The sequence below is a fragment of the Taeniopygia guttata genome, chromosome 3, assembly GCF_048771995.1.
Source record: "Taeniopygia guttata chromosome 3, bTaeGut7.mat, whole genome shotgun sequence".
NCBI classification, from domain to species: Eukaryota; Metazoa; Chordata; class Aves; order Passeriformes; family Estrildidae; genus Taeniopygia; species Taeniopygia guttata.
In genome coordinates this window covers 98,266,333-98,285,245 of record NC_133027.1, presented here as the reverse complement: position 1 = coordinate 98,285,245, position 18,913 = coordinate 98,266,333, and the positions used below count along the sequence as shown (strand labels likewise).

The 18,913-nt window shown below is 42.7% G+C and overlaps 2 protein-coding genes across 5 annotated transcripts in view; one reads left to right on the top strand and one right to left on the bottom strand.

The window, feature by feature from the left end:
- Positions 1-5,596: 5,596 nt before the first annotated feature.
- On the bottom strand, positions 5,597-7,978 carry LOC115494502 (uncharacterized). 3 transcript variants are annotated; one of them, XR_004367423.3, is made up of 3 exons: positions 7,475-7,978; positions 6,511-6,868; positions 5,597-6,001 (listed from the first exon to the last, which is right to left on the bottom strand). XR_004367423.3 is itself a non-coding variant. In XM_072927496.1 (3 exons), the coding sequence occupies exons 1-2, from the start codon at positions 7,976-7,978 to the stop codon at positions 6,782-6,784; spliced, it is 591 nt and encodes a 196-aa protein (XP_072783597.1). In that variant the 3' UTR covers positions 5,597-6,001; positions 6,759-6,781. The 3 variants fall into 3 exon arrangements, 2 of the variants coding, with proteins under 2 accessions (XP_072783597.1, XP_072783596.1); XM_072927496.1 differs by having other exon boundaries at positions 6,759-6,868; XM_072927495.1 differs by lacking the exon at positions 6,511-6,868.
- RHOQ (ras homolog family member Q) overlaps positions 7,784-18,913 on the top strand; it is a 22,485-nt gene continuing 11,355 nt past the window's right edge. For both annotated transcript variants that reach the window (XM_072927497.1, XM_030268988.4), the window contains exons 1-2: positions 7,784-8,094; positions 8,253-8,311. In XM_072927497.1, coding sequence (XP_072783598.1) covers positions 7,953-8,094; positions 8,253-8,311 — 201 coding nt within the window. In that variant the 5' untranslated portion in view covers positions 7,784-7,952. The remainder of the gene's footprint in view (positions 8,095-8,252; positions 8,312-18,913) is intronic.

Here is an 18,913-nt window from a genome sequence, read left to right as displayed (position 1 = left end):
CTCACTCTCATTACAAACAGATCCCATGAGAGCAGTAAATAAAATAGCAAAATGGTGATGAACACCATTCACCTGGTATAAAAGAATCAGTCAGCAGAAAAGTGTTCAAACCAAACTATCATCCCCCAGACAGAAAAAACTTTAGAACTCTTCAGAATTTTTTTCTCATCCTGAATCACAGACTGACACATTGCAAAGATGCTCTCTAAATATATTTTAAGACTCAAGGAAATAGTAAATATCAGATCTTTAAAGCATCTTTCCTTTTTACTGACTGACAAATTCCCTTAATTAATACCATGTTAGGATTTCTTGGCAGTAGTTGAAGCTCTTATAAAATATCAGCTTCAGCAAAATTCAGACTTTTTGAAGCCAGGAAATACAGAGTTTAGGTCAACATTCAAGCAACCTTTATTTTTCCCTCCTGGGAGCTGGCAAAGGGAACAGGGAACTGGCAGTATTTGCTGAGCTGATTAATGCTGTGTGAAATGGTAGAAAACTTAGTAAACTATGATAGTAGGGAAAATGTGAGTCCATACCTTCAGATTGGGCCTCAGCCCCACAGTGCTCATGACTCCTATGGGTAGGATCAAAAATGCAAAGTAAAGTAGGAAAAATGTTCCGTGAGCTTAATAATACGTGTGTGACTAAATGGTGAGTTGGGGGAAAATTTAATTGTCATGGAATTTTTATCTAAGAAATTGGGTCAGAGCATGCATGTAAAAGAAGTGTCACTTTGAATACAGCCTACTTTTCCAAAGACAAGAGGTGCCTGAGCTATAGTAGTTATATGTTGTGTTATCTGAAAACCGCTCACTGAAAAAGTGAATTATTTCCTTTCCATTACAGGTATATAAAGATTGAATTGAATATTGCTTTATTATCCTCTATATTTTCTGGTTTCTCAGAAGTTCAAATTATGCTTGTGTTGACTTCATGGAAGCAACTGAGCAGCTTTAACCATATGTCAGCAAAGTTTTCAAGCAAAGTAATATTTTTAATAAGGACTAGGTTTTTTAGATATTGGAAGTTCTTTAGGTGCTTGTAATTTATATTGCAGCAACAGCACTAATGCAATTAAATAAACATGTGACTCTGAAGCCCTGTTCTCTCTATCATTATATGGAAGGACATTGTCACCCCTCATGAAATTTTTGGCATGTGAAGTTATCAATACCATAATGAGAGAATCCTCAGAAATTATGGTTCCTCTTTTATTCCAATACATACCTAAGAAGAAAATTATGGGTCTCTTCTCCCTCCCCCTCCATTTCCCATCAGGATACTTAAAACTCTGCCTGAGAAAATTTCCAGCATGTTCTTTTCTTCCAGCCCTATTAAATCATTAGCTTTCTATTAACACCTAAGGTGTTTCTAATGCTTCAGAGTGAGCTGCTTACAGCCCATGCTCCCCTACATATGCTAGATTCCCCAAGCCTGGATTTCTGTTCTCAGGTCTGTTTTTAATGCCCTCCAGCTTTCTCCACATGCCAGATTACATGACAAGTTGTTGAAGAGGACAGCCAAAGTAGGACCTATCTTTTCCCTGCACCCAGTGCAAGGTTATATTTGGGTTCTAAAGCAGGACTAGGGGTACTGTGGGGTTGCCTGCCTTTCCACTTGCTTCTCTTGTTCTCCACCCCCATTTCCCAGTATCCCATCTACTACTATATCAAAGATGTTTATACCACCATTTGGCTTTACAATTGAATCTTACTGGTGTACAGAAGATTAACTCATTTAGGGACTTACTTCTATCTGTCAAGCAGATCTAGAATCAAATTCAGAGAACCTGAATTCCAAAGAATTCCAGACTTCGTGAAAAAATTCACATGTCAGTTTTAGGGTCAGATTAATTTATAACAAGTGGAATTTAAAAGTTTTTTGGTTTTTTTTTTCATGCATATATATCTAGAGCTGGAAGATTTGTTGGTTGGTTAGTTGTTTTTTGCACAAAGGGGAATATTACCAGATTTAGCAGAATTAATAAATAATAATAACAACTGGTAAGAATCAAGGGAAATTATTTGCTTTGGATAAGTGCAGCTCAATAAAAATGAAATGTGGAACACATAGGCCTTGCAATGCCTTGCAATTATGACATTTATCCTAATAAATTAAACAAAGTCAGAGTATATTATCAAATGCTAAGACTCAGTTGTCAGCACTGTGACATCCCTAGAACATTCTTTGGGGTAGTTTTGAATGGAGCAAGCCCATGATTGTCCCAGGGAACTCACCAATGCCATGTAGGAATCAATTTTAGCTTTCCAGAACCAGATATGTTGAGGATTAGTTTTGTTTCAAAATACAGGAAGGAGTCAGTATTCCTTTCTCATCCCATTCATGTAACAATTATCCCATTCATGTAACAATACCTCCTCTGGTCTCTGGCATTGAATCAAGGTTTAGGAATTTGTTTCATTCTCCTTTTGGTACACCATGGTACATAACAGCCATGCCAGACTATACAGTCTTGAGTGCTGGGATGAGTCAGGGATGAATCAGAGGTGGGTATTTAGTAGCACCCATGAAAGGGATGCTCTGATGCTGTGGGGATGTATGGAGCCATAGAGGTGGCATCAGCTGAGGAGGTTAAGTGCTTAGTCATCCTTTCCATGCCCAGGAATGGTGGTGACTTGAGCTGTACAAAAAGCCCCATCATGATGCAGATTTTATTTCCAAAAAAATGTCTGGAGAACTACAAGGCATTGTTATCAGGTTGGCCTGAGGAAAAGAATTGCTGCTTCTTGACACTTAGCCCAGTGCTAAGTAGCTGAGTAGAAATTTAATTCTGCTCAGGTTCCTTCCCTGAATATGAAATAGCACCAAGAGAGGTCTGGCATAATTTATTTTTTATTTTAATATTCTATCTTGAAATTATAGATTTGTCAAGAAACCTGTGGGAGGCAGGTGCCCTAATCTCACCAAGTTTCCAACAGATATATTTTCTCTGGTGCTTTAAATTCTTGTGTAGAAACTGAATTTTATGTCAGCCTGAATAAAACACAAGATTAAGTTTAGGCATGGGCTTGGATCTGTGGACTTCTCATATTTGAAATTTGGTACCCTCTCAGAAGTCATCTGAGCCAGAAACTTTTGTTTCTTTTTTTGGTTGCTGTTTATTTTTTCTTTTTCGCAATATCTCTTTTAGCCCTGCCAGGAGTATGACAAGGACATAAGCTGTTCAGAGGATAGAAGTTCACTTTTATGAATATTTTTGAGATTTGTCTTTGCTCTAATTAGCAATGCAATCTGAAAAATTTGCAGTCCTTAAAAAAGACCCCAAAACTTCTGCAAGCAAAATGAAGCTGGGTAGAAATGCTTAATGATGGTACCTTTTCATTTATGTTACACCATATGCTAACACTATGCTAACTTAAATTGAAACTGTAGTGATTTAGAAATTAAAATATTTTACTCTGCAAAAATAAAAATGGAATGCTTTGAAGCTGTCAGAACATTTGTATGGCTTTCTTAAAACATTTTCATGGAATTGACATGATTTCAAAAGGTATTCTTCTCAAAGGATCTGATTTTTCAGAGAAAATATTTCTGCTGATGTATTTTCTTTGACCACTTTTAAAGCTCCTGTACTAGAATTATTAAGGAAAAGCACAGAGTAGTGATTGTGACACTTTGCAGTGAGTAGTGCAAATTTATTTTTGAAACCTTGTATCTCATTCTCAGCAATGCATTCTAGTTTTTATCCTGGTGCTGTTATTTCACGCTTGCAATTTTGCTACTATGTGGCTTTTGTGAGAACTCCCGTCTCAGTTACATCCATGCAAAAAAGAAAATATTAATGAAGAATCACAAGCTGCAACAGCATAACAGAATGAGATCAGACCTGTGGAGGAGCTTTCCAGGTAGGGCAGCACACTAGGCTGCTCCCTGAAGAAAACCAACCAGTGATGCTTCCTTCCCTGTTTGCAAAATTCATCCCCATTCAGAGATGCAGGCCACTACAGGTACAGTACAGAGCCAGTGTGCTTTAGCAGATGACCACTGTAGATGACCTAAAATGTGTCATCCTGTCATTCTGATTTCATATAGTGCTTGCCCTTGCTTGGAGATATCTCCATGTTCTTGAAAAACGTGGGGAAGGCAAATTCGCAGCTGTGACCCTTTAGAATTGAGAGAAAATTAGAGTGGAAACTGACATTCGGAAGGAATTGGATTGGCAGCTATCAAATTGCCTATCCTTTTTTGGCACATTAGAAATATGTGATTTCTTTCCTCTGTTTAAGCTGAAATATAGTCACATTCTCAGCTTTACCTAATATCGGGCAGAAAAACAAAGTGTAATGATTCATAAACAGTAAAAGTTGTGTTCTCACCACTTATGGAAACAGTAAATTATTCAGACTAAATACTGGGATTGCGTTATGTTCACTCAGGTGTTACCTTCTGCTTAGGGACATCTGTACTTGAGGATGAGAGATTGATTGGTCTGAAAGACAATATGGTGCAAACAGGGAGTTAGATGGCATTGCCCTTTTCACTGACTTTCCTAAAGACTTAACGTTCCTTGTAAGTCTAGAAGGTTTTTCAGAGAACTAGAGGACCATGGCTCCAATTTTCCACAGGCAGGGATGCCTAAAAAGAAATTAATCCTCTGATGGACTTCGTGGGAATAATTCAGGGGTTTTTTTTTTCAAACATTGTTTTGAGCTTCAATTGAGACTTGGCATTTTTAGGGGTGTTTCCTCAAATATTGGCTATTTCCATAAAGTCATTTCACCCAGCGTGAAAGATGTCCACCTCTATGGTGAGATGCATGGCCACATGCTAGTGATGCACAACACCCCAGTGACAAAGCGAGGCACTGCAGTTTATCTGGCAGCTGAACAGGAGAACTGGGACAGAGACTTGCTGGAGTGTACTCACAACACAGAGCGGCACCACAGTTGAAGAAAGTAACAAATTTGTGTAAATTTCTAGGTTAAATTCATAGACATGTTAATAATGGATATGGACAGATCTGTAATTTCAAAATGGGTTGATTACTTTATTAATACCACCTATTTCCTGGTTCCATAGACCAAACAGGTCTTTTGTTCCTTTATCTTCTAGTTTCTGCTGGTAACGCAGGTGAAGGTTTTTTGATCCTACTTCATTGTCCTGTGCCATGTTCCCAGTTGAAAAGTCTGGATAACCCTGAAATTTCTTCCAAGATATGTTCAGCTGCACAATCATTATGGAGTTTCACTAGACTTGTGTCCTCATAAGCTTCCCATCATTTATTAGACCTTCTCCTCTACACATTTTCCTCCATTACTGACCTGAATTATTTGGAACAGGACTTCTTTCTAAGGGTAATCTAGTTACATTTCTTCCTCCCAATGAGTGTTCCACCTCATATGCATATAGAAATCTTACAAAAATCCTAGAAAGCAAAATTTTAATTCCTTAAATGAAAAAATGGACTGTTTAGTACGCATATATGATACCAAAGTAATCATTCAGCACATAGTCTAGAACTAGTCAGAAAGTGTGCCTTTTGTGAAAAATTAGAAGGAACTGTTTTCTCATTTCCTATAACTTTATAGCAAACAATGAGGAATAAAAATAGATTTTAAATATCACTAAGATGGTAAGCGTTTCTTTTGAACATTTCATACTGGTTTATTTTACAACCTTATGAAAGAAGTTAGGGGAAATGTCTAGATTGAGTGTCTTTAATAAAGATATTGAAAATAATATTTGTTATAGGCAATTATTTTAACACTATATTTGTACAGCCGAAAAATGGAAGTATATTACACAGGACAGATTGTTAATCTATGTGAAAGAAGGATGTGAGAAGTTATCCATTGTGCTGATACAGCTGAATTGAAAACCTTCACTGAGCAGATTATAACACATTCTTGAGGAGCTGTTGAAAGCTAGAGAAGTTGAAGACAATAAACAAATACCCAGGAACTTTCAAAATGTGTATTTGCCTTAGAGCTGCACCATCCTTATCCCACTCCTGTGGCTGCTGGCTGGAAAATGACACCTGCAAAGGGTGAAAAACAAACCAAGTAATTATTCTGTGGATGAAACCAACAGTCCTACATGGATCACCTATCATCCTATAGGTGATTCCACAGAGCCATATCACTCTTTTTAGGACACTTGTTAAGTTTTACGAGGTCCCAGTCCTTCAGCTATGTGATTCCCTGGCTGTACAACCAGCCAAACTAGTGAGGACAGAGCCAAGGTGAGAGTTTCAGTTTGCCAGTTCTGTATCTTCATTTTCTCTAAATATTTAGCACAGACTAATTGGTTATGCATTGTCTGAGCAAGATGGAGGATTGGATGAGAATCATTTGGCTGAGATTGTGCAAGTTCAAAATGATGATTACAGGATTTGGGAAGCAACACTAGCAATTAAGCAAGCAGCAGAGTGGAGGAAGCATACTTCCCATCAGTTGTGCAGATGGCAGCCTGGGCTGCTCATGCTCAAGGACGTGTTGGGTACCCCTAAATGTATACATTGGCAAGCAAAAGGGAAGTGGATGTCACCTGGGCCACTGAGTGTCTCCATGATTTCAAGTCCCTCACGGATACCTGGAAACCTCTAAAGCAGTTGTCCTGGATGCGGTGCCATAACCCATCCTGAAACAGATGTTCCTGCAGGACATATCTGCTCACTAGGAAAAGTTGTCTGGGAGACCTGTGTACTGAGTCCTGTGCTGGCTGCCAGTTGACTGACTTCTTGGTAAATCCAGCTTTCCTTTATAGTTGGCATTTTCCAAGGGCTGAGGAAATACCTCCTGGGGCAGCTTCTGTCTCTTCATGGCTTTGATGCTCTCTGGATGAATTGTGACAAGATTGCACCGGAGCAAGCAGTCTTGGATGTCCTGCTCACACCCTGTGTGGTCTGAAGGCATGAAAGCTTGATTGACTAAGCTGAAAAACTTGCAAAGTAATAACTTTTGTATTTTGTCCTGGTTTGGAAATGTGTTTCATTGAATATTCAGATAAGCTTTGTGCAATGTGGGATTTGCATTTATTTTCTCCCTAAAGCATGTCAGATCAAATAGAAATACAAACTACACAACACAGAGGTCTCCTTGTGGCTTGCACTGCTGTGTGCTGGTTCTGTTGTAATTGGATAGGGCTTATAGCTTAAATCTGAAAAAATTGTAAACTCAAAAAGGCAATTGCTTCTGTCTGACTGTAGACATATTTCACACCATTTGAAAACGTGAAGTTGGAAACAGCCTGCTAAGGTGACAGCCTGGTGCCACTGAACAGTGGGACTTTTGCTAGTGACACTAGTGGGAGCATGATTTCTCTCATTTTTCACGCAGCATCTCTTTCTAGGTCTTGTCCTCTGATCCTTGTGAAAGGGTACTCAAGCCTGTTCAAATGACACACGTTGGCGTTCTTAAATCTGTTCCCACTACTGAATTTAGACCCGGAGACAACAAACTCAGCGCAGAACAAAATCCTTTTGCATCCCGTTGATTATTTTCAAGCGTACCGGCACAGTTAGGGGCCAATACCAGAGGATGCTACCGCAGGGCGATGCTGGGGGATCAGCACAGAACCAACGCGGCCCCGCGGCTTGCGCGGGGCAGGGGGTGTCCGCAGCGCCCAAGTAACTTGCGGGGCGGGGAGGCGCCGGGCGCTGCCGTGCATGCGTGCGCGGGCAGCGGGGCCGGGGCGGGGGCCGCTCTCGCACGGCGGCCCCGGCCCTGCAGCCCCGCCGCCCGCCCGCCCCTCCCGCTGCCGGCCCCGCGCCCGCCGGGCGCTCCGTGTGCGGCGCGGCACGGCACGGCACGGCACGGCACGGCCGGGGAAGGCGGCTCCCGCCGGGCCCAGCGCGGCGGCGGATGGCGGGGGGGCCGCGCCCGGCGGGGGCCGGCGGGGGCGCCCGCTGAGCGGCGGCGGCGGCGGCGATGCCGAGGGGCCCGGCTCGGCGGGGCGCGCCCGCGGGGCCATGAGGGCGGGCTCCGGCCATGGCCCATGGCAGCGCGGCGGTCATGCTGAAGTGCGTGGTGGTGGGGGACGGCGCCGTGGGCAAGACGTGCCTGCTGATGAGCTACGCCAACGACGCCTTCCCCGAGGAGTACGTGCCCACCGTGTTCGACCACTACGCAGGTGAGCGGGCGGGGGGTCCCGCGACCGCTGGGGGCGGCAGCCGCTTTCTCCCCTCCCTCCTCCCTCCATCCCCTGGCCTTGCCCTGCCGGGGGGGGGCGGGCAGCGGGGTCGGCCGGGCTTGCCCCCCTTCATCCGCTGCGTTTCTCTCCCCTCGCAGTCAGCGTCACCGTCGGGGGCAAGCAGTACCTGCTGGGGCTGTACGACACCGCCGGCCAGGTGAGTGCCGAGCGCTGCCCGCGGGTCCTCGACCCCGTCCCCCCGCCCGCCGGCGATCCCGGCGCTGAAGTTATTCGCGGGGCTGTGGTCCGGGCTGGGCGGTTCAGAGGCGGGTTGGCGGGGGTGGGGGGCGATTGATAAAATCCGGCTTTAAAAGAAAACCATCGATTCAGCCTCGATTCCCGAGGGCGGGCAGGCGGAGACGGGCTTTATTTTTAGCGGCGCTGGGGCCGAGGCGCCACGGCATCGCCCGGCGCTGGGGTGGGGGATGCCTGGCGCCTGCGGGGCAGTGCTCCGGGCCAGGCATGGCCACTGGCCAGATCCCCCTTCTCCGCGGTTCCGACCCTCTCGCCGGCCTTCAGGTGAGGAAATGTGCCCCGTTCAGCACAGAGGGCACACGCTGCCTCGGCCGCCTCGGGTCGGATGGAGAGCCAGGCTGCCGCAGTTTGCCTTGTTTGTGGTTTACAGCACTCAAATAGCTACAAAGAGTTGTTCGAACTAAAGGTGGAAAATAATAACATGCAATTCTTAGCCACTGCCTATGAGATAACCTGGATTTCTTTTGCTGTCCCGGACAACTCAAGTGATTCATTTGGTTAAGATCATTACAACAGTTGTGAGATACTGTGATGTCAGCATGGCTCTTAAGTAACTTTAATGATGGATAAAATACTGGATGTTTGGAGGGGTCACTGGTCTAGTGGTTTCTAAAGGGCTCCATGATTCAAATAATCTCTTCCTTAGCTTAACTTGCATGCCACAAGCCAATTATGGTCTCCAGGGTGAGAGTACTTTCTGGGGATCGCTTATTTGAAAGAGTTTGTGAAGAGCCTGACCCCAGGAGGTGCAGGCATCTCCCAAGGAGGTGCAGAGCATATACGGAAATGCAGCAGGAGTTTCTGTAAAGTTGTGTATTCCCTATATTAAACTTCTTCTTGCAGCGTGAGCATGTGCTTTAGTCTCACATGACCTCAGATATGCTTCCTTGTTGTAAAGAGCAACTCGTTAGACAATCTCACTGAAGTTGCATAGATTGAAGCTGTAATTTTTAACCACGTTGTTCCTATACTTAATTGAACAACTGCTGCCTGAATTAGTGTGCCTTTTTAGATCTGTATATAGCCTTGAGTTAGGGAATCAGCATTTTACCAGTCTTATATCTTTGTTAGGCCTGAAATCAGTAAAAAAATTAATTCCATGAGAATTGTAGGAAACAGCACCATTTCCAGAAAACTGATACCCTGAAGATGAGACTCTTCCCACAAAGACTGACTTCATGCTTGTCATCTCCCTGATATAAACACAAGCTAGTCAAATTTATGCCAGCTAAGTGCATTTCTTATTGTTATCATAGTTCTATTTTTGAATAGTAATTAGTTCAGAACACAGCTTTAAAATGTTGCTTGAGTAGGTTGCTAAGTGAGGATTTAGTGCTCAGACAAAGTATTTGGTTAGTGTGCAACTAATATTTTCTTTTTATAATGAGCATTGGAAAGTGTGAAAGTGAGCCTAGCACTTCTGTACATATGCATGGTTTATTTGGGGATGCTGTCTCAAACTGCTTGTTCTGGGCTTGTTACTATCAATGTATGTGTTGTTAGCTCTGTGTAACCTTAACTAAGGTGGCTTCGTGGTACCCCACTCTGCCTGAATGTGTTGTCTGCAAACACAGGTGACCTTGGGCCTCCTCAAAAGTCAGTAGGGTAAACTGGCCAGTTTACAACAAACAGCAAATGAAGGTGTTCCTGTTACACTAAGAAAAACTTTTCCATGTGAAGCTGTATATAGAGATTTTTCTTCCAGTTTCTGAAAACCTGAAATCCTCATTTTGAATTCCAGGGCAGTTTTTGAGGCACCTAGAAATAGATCTTGTTGGCCTGATTCAAAGGACCCTCAGTTCACATAGGGTGTTTTAATGAGGCTGCCTTTGCAGATGTATCTGGTCTTGGCGAAACTCCCCTTTTAGTCAGATCTGTGGTACTAATAAAATCTTTACCTCTGCCCCCATCCCACTTCAGCATGTTTGGGGAACTGGTGGATGTCAGACACTGCCCATGGGAGCCCCATCCCAACATCCAGTACAACTAAAGAAGGGAGTCTGTATCAAGATGCCAGTCCAGCAACTTCATTCAGTTAAAAGCTGCTTTGTCAGAGCAGCTTTCAAGCCTGTCTTCCCAAAGCTACACAATAATAGAAAACTTACATTAAAGCTTAAATATATACAGTAAAGAGCAGAAAAGACATGAGCTGATGATGTCTTCTCTGTGTTGGGGAAACAGCATGCTGTACCTGGTGCATGCCTGCTGTTCCACAGACTTACATATGGATCAGATACATTGCTGCCCAAAGCTGGGATTTCTATGCCAGCATACATCAGTGCTTTTGTCTCTAATTCTGTCACCCCAAAATAATTTTACTGTAAAATATTGGCCTGATAGTATAGTTTTGTAAAACTTGGCTGTGTGTGATCACTGTGGTATCTAAGCAGTTCACAATCATCAGCATGTTTATACTTCCAGCCCTGGACAAAGTAAATAGGTACAGATTTCTACAGATCTCCGTTCAGGGGGAAGAGGAGTGAAGAGGGTTAATGAAAGTTCAGATAGTGACTTACTATCCATGCAGAAAGCTTATAGGAGAATAAAGATTAAAGATAAGATTTTGATTCATAGCTGGTGCACAGCAGGCTCATCACCCTGAAATTCTGGCTTATCAGTGTGTGGGTCTCTTTAACTTGCGTGGTTATGTATTTAGCAACTTGTGACAGACTTTGCTTTGGCAGAGGAGTTGCAAGCTTTTAAGTTCATCCAGTACTCATTTCTATCTTGCTTCCTCACAACACACGCAGGATCACATGTAGTAACTATAACGATGACATAAGGCCTCATATCTTCATGAGTTTAAAGTAGGTTGAAAATATATCTATTAAAAGTCCCATTTTTTCCCTGGTAATATATATAGCAAGGAAGAATACCACTAGTGGTTCACAAAGTTCAGTTTGTACACAGGTCTTTGAGTGTGTGTGAGTTCAAGAAGGCTTTTCTCCAGCTGAAAATACTGAGGCCCTGGTTCAGCAGAAAATAGCCACTACAGCTGCTGGGCTGTGGAGGCTCTGAGAGCCCATTTGGGTTTGCAGCTGTGGAGGCAGCCTCCCATATCAGGGAGGCGGGTGGGAATTTGGTGCCATTCCTTCAGCAATTCCTCCCAGAGGTGGAGCTAGCAGCTCCTTTTAGCCTTGCTGTGTGTACTGGGTGGGTTTAGAGCAGGTCTTGGTTTCCCCAGAAGATGAAAACTGTGGAACCTACCTACACTGAAGACACATCAATGCACTGAAGTTTGAACATGAGGTGCTTGTGATACTGATGTTTGGAGGCCTGACTTTGCAGCACCTCTTCTGGGAGACTGTGTGTCAATTCTGCACTTCATTGAACAGGATACATGGCAAAATCAGCTTGGGAAGAGAACCATGACTCCATCACGGGTCTGTTAAGATCACCATGTCACAGTGGTTTTGAACTGCTGGCAAGTGATTATAATTTCACTTTTCAAAGATATCAGAAGTAATACTGCCAGCTCTCAAGATGTTAACATTTTTGGAGGAATGTCTACAAGCACTAACAAAGGGGTGGCACATGTCCCTTTGCCATGTCCCAAGTAGTTGGAATAAGTGGTAGGACATACAGGAGTTGCCTTTTGGGGATTTCATTCTGTATTCAATGTTGTTGTTTAAAATGACAGTTGGAGTCTATCCTTCTGCCAGTTTCTTTTGGTGTAGGATTTTATTTCATGGTGTCCCTTTCTTCCAGGGTGTGTTGACCACATACAGGGGGAAATCTTGCTCTGTTTCTGTATCTTTGCTGTAAAGGATGGCTGGTATCTAGAGGAAGAATGGGGAATTTGCAGTAGCAGAGCCTGTACTGCTTGTCTTGCTCTGGGAAGAGAGATGCTGAGGCATGGCATGGCTGTTTGGTGCAGATGTGGCAGCAAGCCACAGCAGGGTATGGTGAATCTTACTACGGTGCAGTGCCTCATAATAACATTTATATCCCTCAGCATCACTTACTGTTGATACTAGCGGGGCCTGGTTGGACAAAGCTGAGGTGAACTGTGTTCCTTGGCTCTGTGCTTTTATATCTCTGCCTTAAACACCCTAATACAGGGTCTGGTACAATGAAGCTCTTGATGCCTTCTCACCTGTCCCGAGAACAGTACCGCAAAACATGGTATTCACAAGCACAGAACAATCCACTTCTTTCCACATTTCAGCTCAGATGGTTATACTGGTTGCAGCCACAGCCATCTTAATTGAGATACACTGATCTTTTTGGTTGTAACAGAAGCCCTGATGCTAAAGCAATTTTAAATTGGTCAGGCTGCTGAAGTGTATAAAGCTAACTCAGTTATTAGGGAGATGAGTGTCTGCATTAACGAGAGGTATAAAAAGAAATGGTTATAAATGTGAAGGTGTCTGTGTGTGAGGTGTGGTTATTAAAATGGATAGTTCCCAAACCTGTGGTCGTTGCTTTAAATAAATAGCAGTAATCTCTATACTCCTTGCTGGCTCTTTGCCTTGGCTTTGGTAGGTAGCCCTGGTCTAGCCCTAGGTACCACTCCAGTATCTTACTGAGAAGAGAGGCAGCTGCTGGTCTGCTGCAAAATAGAAACGTCCCTCCTCAGAGCACACTGCTCCTTCCGAGTTGCCCCTACCAGGCAGCCGTAGCTCCAAATGTCAGCCTGGAGTGAAGCAGTCTCACACAATGCAAAGCCTGCCACCCTTTACTGCAGAGGTGTAAACACCGAGACCTCCAACATAATTTTGGCAGATCTAAACACGAAATGTTAGCAACTAACATCCTGTCCCCTTTCTACCCCCCACCCCCCTCCTCCCCCGTGCCTCCCTCCTCCCACATGCATTTTGCCCTCGCTCCCATGTCCCAGCCGAGCTGGCAGCTGGCACTGAGAGGCTGTGAGCTCATGAGCTCACTCCCAGCCCAGTGTGCTGGCCTATGAATAGCTCAGCCTCCGCTGAAGCTGCTCTATGCCTCAGGATGTTGCCAGCCACATAGATTTAACAACTGGATGTGTGCAGATAAAATAAAAACATGCCTAGATTCTCCCTTTGGAATTTACGTTTTTCAGTGTAAGAGGAGGTGAAGTGCCTGAGCTAACAATCTCTGTTTAGAGCTCTCTAGATAAGGGTTTAAGCAAAGACAGACTTTCTCTTTAAAAGGAAAAGGACTTATACCTTCAGATTGGTTATTAAAAATGGCCTTGCAACAATAATACTCTCAGTGCAAAGCCTGCATCTAAACGCCTCTTCACGAGCTGTGACTCATGCTTTGAAAGCACGGCAGCTTTCCTAGAAGGATAGGTAAGCACTGTTATCACCAGATGGGGAGTTGTGGAATGGGCACTGGTGTTCCGAGTTCCCAGAATCATCTACTAGATAGATGTTGGAAACTCAAAACAGTTACATTTCATTTGGTGAGTGCCGAAAGCCCCATGGTGCTTCTGAGTAGTGACACTGAGTTATGTTAAAATAAAATCTAAGGGATGCATTTGAAAATGTAGATCCAGAATATCTTTGCAACTTTAACAGCAAGTTAATGGCAGACCAAAATAAAGAATACAAAGCAAACCAAGTTTGACAGGTTCTCTGAAATTTCAATTTTTGGTATATTAAAAGCACATTTTTATGAAGACTACTGACCTAGGATGGACCCTTGCTAAACACTGATTACATGGCCAAGTAAAAAGCCCTTTTTTCCCAGGTTAAGTCAGCAGATATCCTTTTAGTTTATGTCAGAGTGCTGTTTGAATTTTACTAATCTTTAATGTCTTTGAGTCACGGCGGCATTGTACAATGCTAGGAAAACATGACCAACTAAAAAGGCAACACTGAATACAAATCGTTACTGCTCTTCCAGCACATTGTTATTGTGTATCCTCTTACTTCTCGAATTCATTTTAAGATGGTGTGTGCACCTGCACTCAGCTGAGTATCATATAATCTACAGCTGTGCTGCAGGAGACACCAGTGATGGAATGGGACAACTGGGTAAGGTAGCATTACTGGAGTTTTTCTGATAGAGAACATATAAGACCCTGGGAATTTTTGTCAGATCCATACTTAGACTTCTCCATTGAAATCTGTTTTCTTTGCAAAGAACTCTACATATTTTGGTAAATAGGAGAAGTATAAAAAAATGCCGTTTTCATTTATAGCCTAACTTCTGATTCAGCCTCCAAACTACATCTTAAAAGAAAGTAAACAAAATTAGATGAGAGCACTGTCTCCATAACATGGACCTGCAAAGAAGAAGGGTGTGTTAGGGTCTGATCCAAAGTTCTGTGTTAGCTGGCACCCTACTGCTGATTTCAGTAAACTTTGTTCTAGTTCCTTTTTTAACAACACATGGACAAAGTGGATACAAAACCTACTTCAGCAAGGTTTGGTTTTTGGTGGTTTTTTTTGTTTTGTTTTGTTTTGTTTTGTTTTTTTTAGGTTAATCCTGGATATTCAAAATGATGAGCCAGCTCTTCCTACCCACATACACCACTACCTAAAAAATCTAGGACATTAAAATGGTTCTGCCCTTTGCTGTATGTGGGTTTTCTTTAAATCTTTGGCCTTCATCTATCTTCATGTATCAATCTTTCTCTTTATCCGTGGGGTACTAGAAATTAATCTTTCATTTAAAGGTGAAAAGGGTGTGGTTTTTCTTTATAGAAACTCCAGGAACCTGGTAATTAATAATATAAAGCACACCGATTCAAAATCCTGCAGTTCTATTGTGAATTATAAATTTCAACATCTCAAACATTGATGCTTTGGGGCAGAACTTCAGGCCTTTTTTTTTTAAGCTTCCAAATTAGCAGTTGCATTTCTAACAAAATTGCTCCTCCTCTAATGAGAAAAAATGCAAAATAAGGACACATAGGAGAATAACTGTGTCTTTTTACTGCTCTGTTCTGTGGTTTTTATAAGGAGTCTATTTCTTTGAATTGGTAATTGGGTGAGTTTTGTTAAGAAAAATGTCTGAATGCTATATGACACTTTCAGCAGTTCCGAAGAGGTTGTGTCATTTGACACTTTACAGTTACTGTCCCCAGTCTGTTTTAATCCTGCTACATGCTGCATCTGTGCTGTGGCATGTGTGCAATAATTCTTTGCTATGCCAGGCACTCACTGGTGTGCACATAAAAATGCAGGTGGCAGCATTATTCTCCAGAGCAAAGCAACATCTGTCAGCATCCTAGGTGAGTATATTGCTTCACATGAATAAAACACAGATTCAGAGTACCTCAGGCAGCTTGTGCTCTAAATTAGATGCAGTCACGAATGCTTTAAGATCATCATTATGACTTAATGCTACTTCCTTGTTGGTCTAATTTCCAGTTGGGATTCAGTGTTGGAGTCAACGAGGGATGGATGCCAGGTGTGACCTGGGATGCATCTTTAGTTATGACCAACAGATAGGCCAGCCACAGGCAGTGAGATGGCTTAAGAATTTCTCAGTTAAGAAAAACTGCCTACGGTTTTTCAATTGCCTTAACACCTGCTTAGTGTTTTATCACATTCTTCAGTGGGAGCTGTTTAGGCCTAGCAAATGGGAATTGATATAAAACAAGGTGCAAGACTCTTAGGAACTCCTTTCTTTCCAGAAACTCTTTCACTGTGATGTGTTCATTCAAGGTGCACATGACGGCCCTGGCACCCCCTGAGAAAGTTGCGTGATGGGAGCTAATCTTGAGGAGGCAGTAAAGCTGTAATCTTCTGTGTGTTCCTCAACACTGGTCTGAAGAATGTGCTTTTGGGGTTTATTTGTAAAAGGTGAAAGGGAATGGGACAACTAACTGATCAGTCTTGTTTGTCTGATCAGTCTTTATACAGGTAGCAAATTAAAAGATGTATCTGATATTATATGGATAACTGTCTTAAAACAACTCTGCTCTGTAGGCTGTTTTGCCTGTGAGAACAGGTCATATTCTTCTGTGAAAATAAAGGCAGAGAACCCATCTTTCCAAAGAGCAAGTTCTGCAGAGGATCTGTCCAGATCTCTTGTGTCAGGGTGCATTTTGTTTTTTAACTTTAATTTGCTGTATCTGAAAGAATGGTAAATCCTGATTGTTCATGGCTGCAGACACAACTGGGGTGAATTCCTTTCCTGGGGAAAATGGAAATCCAGTGTAGAAAGAATGCTGTTCATAAAGTCACTGACAGTGAGAAAGAAATGCACGGCAGGACTGAGGTTTCTTATGGGCAAGGAGTGAAAGGGTTTGTCCACACCAGCTACTCTGACAGTTCTCAGCAGCTCCATAGTGGGTAGATAACAGGTTTAGGTGAAGTGTTCAAGTGAAACTGTGCCTGCAGTCAGCTGAATACATGTTCTGTTGATACAGATGCTGAAATAATAAACCCTATAGAGAAAACTCAGGGGCTTTCACTTCTAGAAAACCAACCAGCAAGGTGAAGTTCTCATGGTGATGGAGAGAAGGGAGTGTGCTATTGAGACCATCTAGGAAAGCAGTTTAGCATCACCACATGGAAAGATGTAGCATTTGGACAGCTGAATCCCATATTAAGGATAGGATTAAATCTGATCACTTAAAGGCAATTTTGTGTGTAATAAAAGAAATATGCTGTCCTTCCTGTCTCTAATGATGTAAAATCCATCTTACTAGGCTCCATCTTCCAGCTAGTTATTTCTCTCTATCCAGAAAAGCTTTTCAGACATGTAAGCAGCTGCACAGTTCTCAAATATGCCAGGAGGAAAGTTTTGTTATTATAAAAAAAGGTAATTCACAAACCCTGGGCTTTTTCAATGTATAATTCATATGTCCTTTGAACAGTCCTCCTCACAGGAATTCAGAAATGGATTTAGATCAGTTTACTTCATTTTTAGAATACAATGGAAGAGCACTTACTCTGCAAACTTGCAACCTTTTCTATAAATTAAAAATAGATGCTGGGCTGAAACCAACAGCTTTTTGCACTCTCTGTGAAACCTGTGCAAATAAACCACAACAGGACAATTCTGCTTCCTTTAGCAATGCAAGCTGCATCCTCAGAAGCCTGTGAAGAGACACAGGGTCTGTAGTGCACTTTTCCCCTGCAGCCAGGGAATAATCACTGTGTCTTTCTTGTTTTGTGTTTTCAAAAGCTAGGGGCTACAGATGCAGGCAACTGAAAAATCAAATGCAGTCATCAGTGTAGCAGAGCTTGGGTCGTGGAATTGGATAAGCAGATGTTTTATGGCAATGCACTGTCAGTCCAAACTGCAGCTTTATGCCAAATGGTCCTGCATTAGTGGTGCCTTGTGAGTGGCAGTGCCAGGAAACAAGCATCCTGGGGGACACTCCACCCTCCTTCCTTGCAAAGGGTTACCGTGTTACACAGCCCAGACTGAAAAATTTGAAGAGTGTTTTTTAGCCAGGGAAGCAATTTGTGCTTGGCATGGGGCAGTACAGGCCACTTCCCTCTCTCCCCTCCCCCACCGAGCGTCTTGTAGAATCAGAAACCGCAGGGTGATTCAGCGAGCGAAGTGAAGTCCGTTTCCTGGTGTGCTTCTGGAGTAAGCAGTTGCTTCCAAAACCTTCACACACAGGCTTTGCCTGGTGCTTATGGCAAAGCTGCAGATCAGCCTTTCATTCCAAACAATTTGGGGGAGATGGACAGATGTGTAAAGAGGCAGCTCTGAGCTGTTACAAAGTCCACATATTATTTACATCAGTCATTATGGTTCACTTGTCCTGTTTTTCAAAATATTACAGGGGGCCTTCTGAAACAGAAACTTATTTTCAGGGAGGAAAACTGAAAAATGCAGTCTTGAAGGACAGCTTTGAAATGCATTTTAAAAATTGAAATATGACAGTTCATAATGAGAGAGGCCTTATGACTCTTGTTACTATGAAGTGGTTAAAACTTAAAACTTTTACCAGGGATTTTACTCAGCACAACTCTGTCTCACTGAGCCCCTCTGAGCAGTAGTGATTACCCTTTCCTGCATGAAGGTTGGATTCCTCTAGCAACTCTGCCTGATGTCTATTTTTGGCTTCCCCTCTAAAAACAGATGGTTGGGAGTGAGAACCTCTCTTTACGATTGCTGTTGTAAGCTGTGAAAGCAACAGATGGTTGCTAACACAGAGATCACAAATGCAGAGGTTTTGAGCTCCAGTTTTTCTTCCAGTGGTGCAAGCTTTATTTTGTTTCCACCCATTCACTTTATACCTCTTGGAATAGAAATAGGTTTATCAAGGATATGTCAGTAAAACAACTGAAAATGCATTGTTAAAATTTCATTCCTAAACTGCAAAACACATAATATAATTTGTGGATATGACAGCCTGGTCAGAGAGCGAGAAAACGAGGTAAGTTTTCTCACGGCGGACTTGTGAGACTTTTAGGGCGTTGTAGAGAAATGACGATAGCTTGTTACTGCAAACAACCTGCAGGGGGTGTTTTTCTACTCTGTTTTTCTGTTCTCCTCAGGGATTGTTTGTGAGAAAAGTGTTTTGTTAATTAATCAATCAGGTAGAATGTATCCAGTCAGTCTATAAAGAGAAGAGTTTTCGCATTAAAGCCGTGGTTGTGCAGACCTG

What these genes read in the sequence shown, in the direction of transcription:
- LOC115494502 (XM_072927495.1), bottom strand. Translation starts at nt 7,978, where the DNA reads ATGACCGCCGCGCTGCCATGGGCCATGGCCGGAGCCCGCCCTCATGGC. An exon ending in ATTGGCCCCTAACTGTGCCG is followed by an intron (nt 6,002 to 7,474) that starts GTACGCTTGAAA and finishes CACCCTTTGCAG; the next exon opens with GTGTCATTTTCCAGCCAGCA.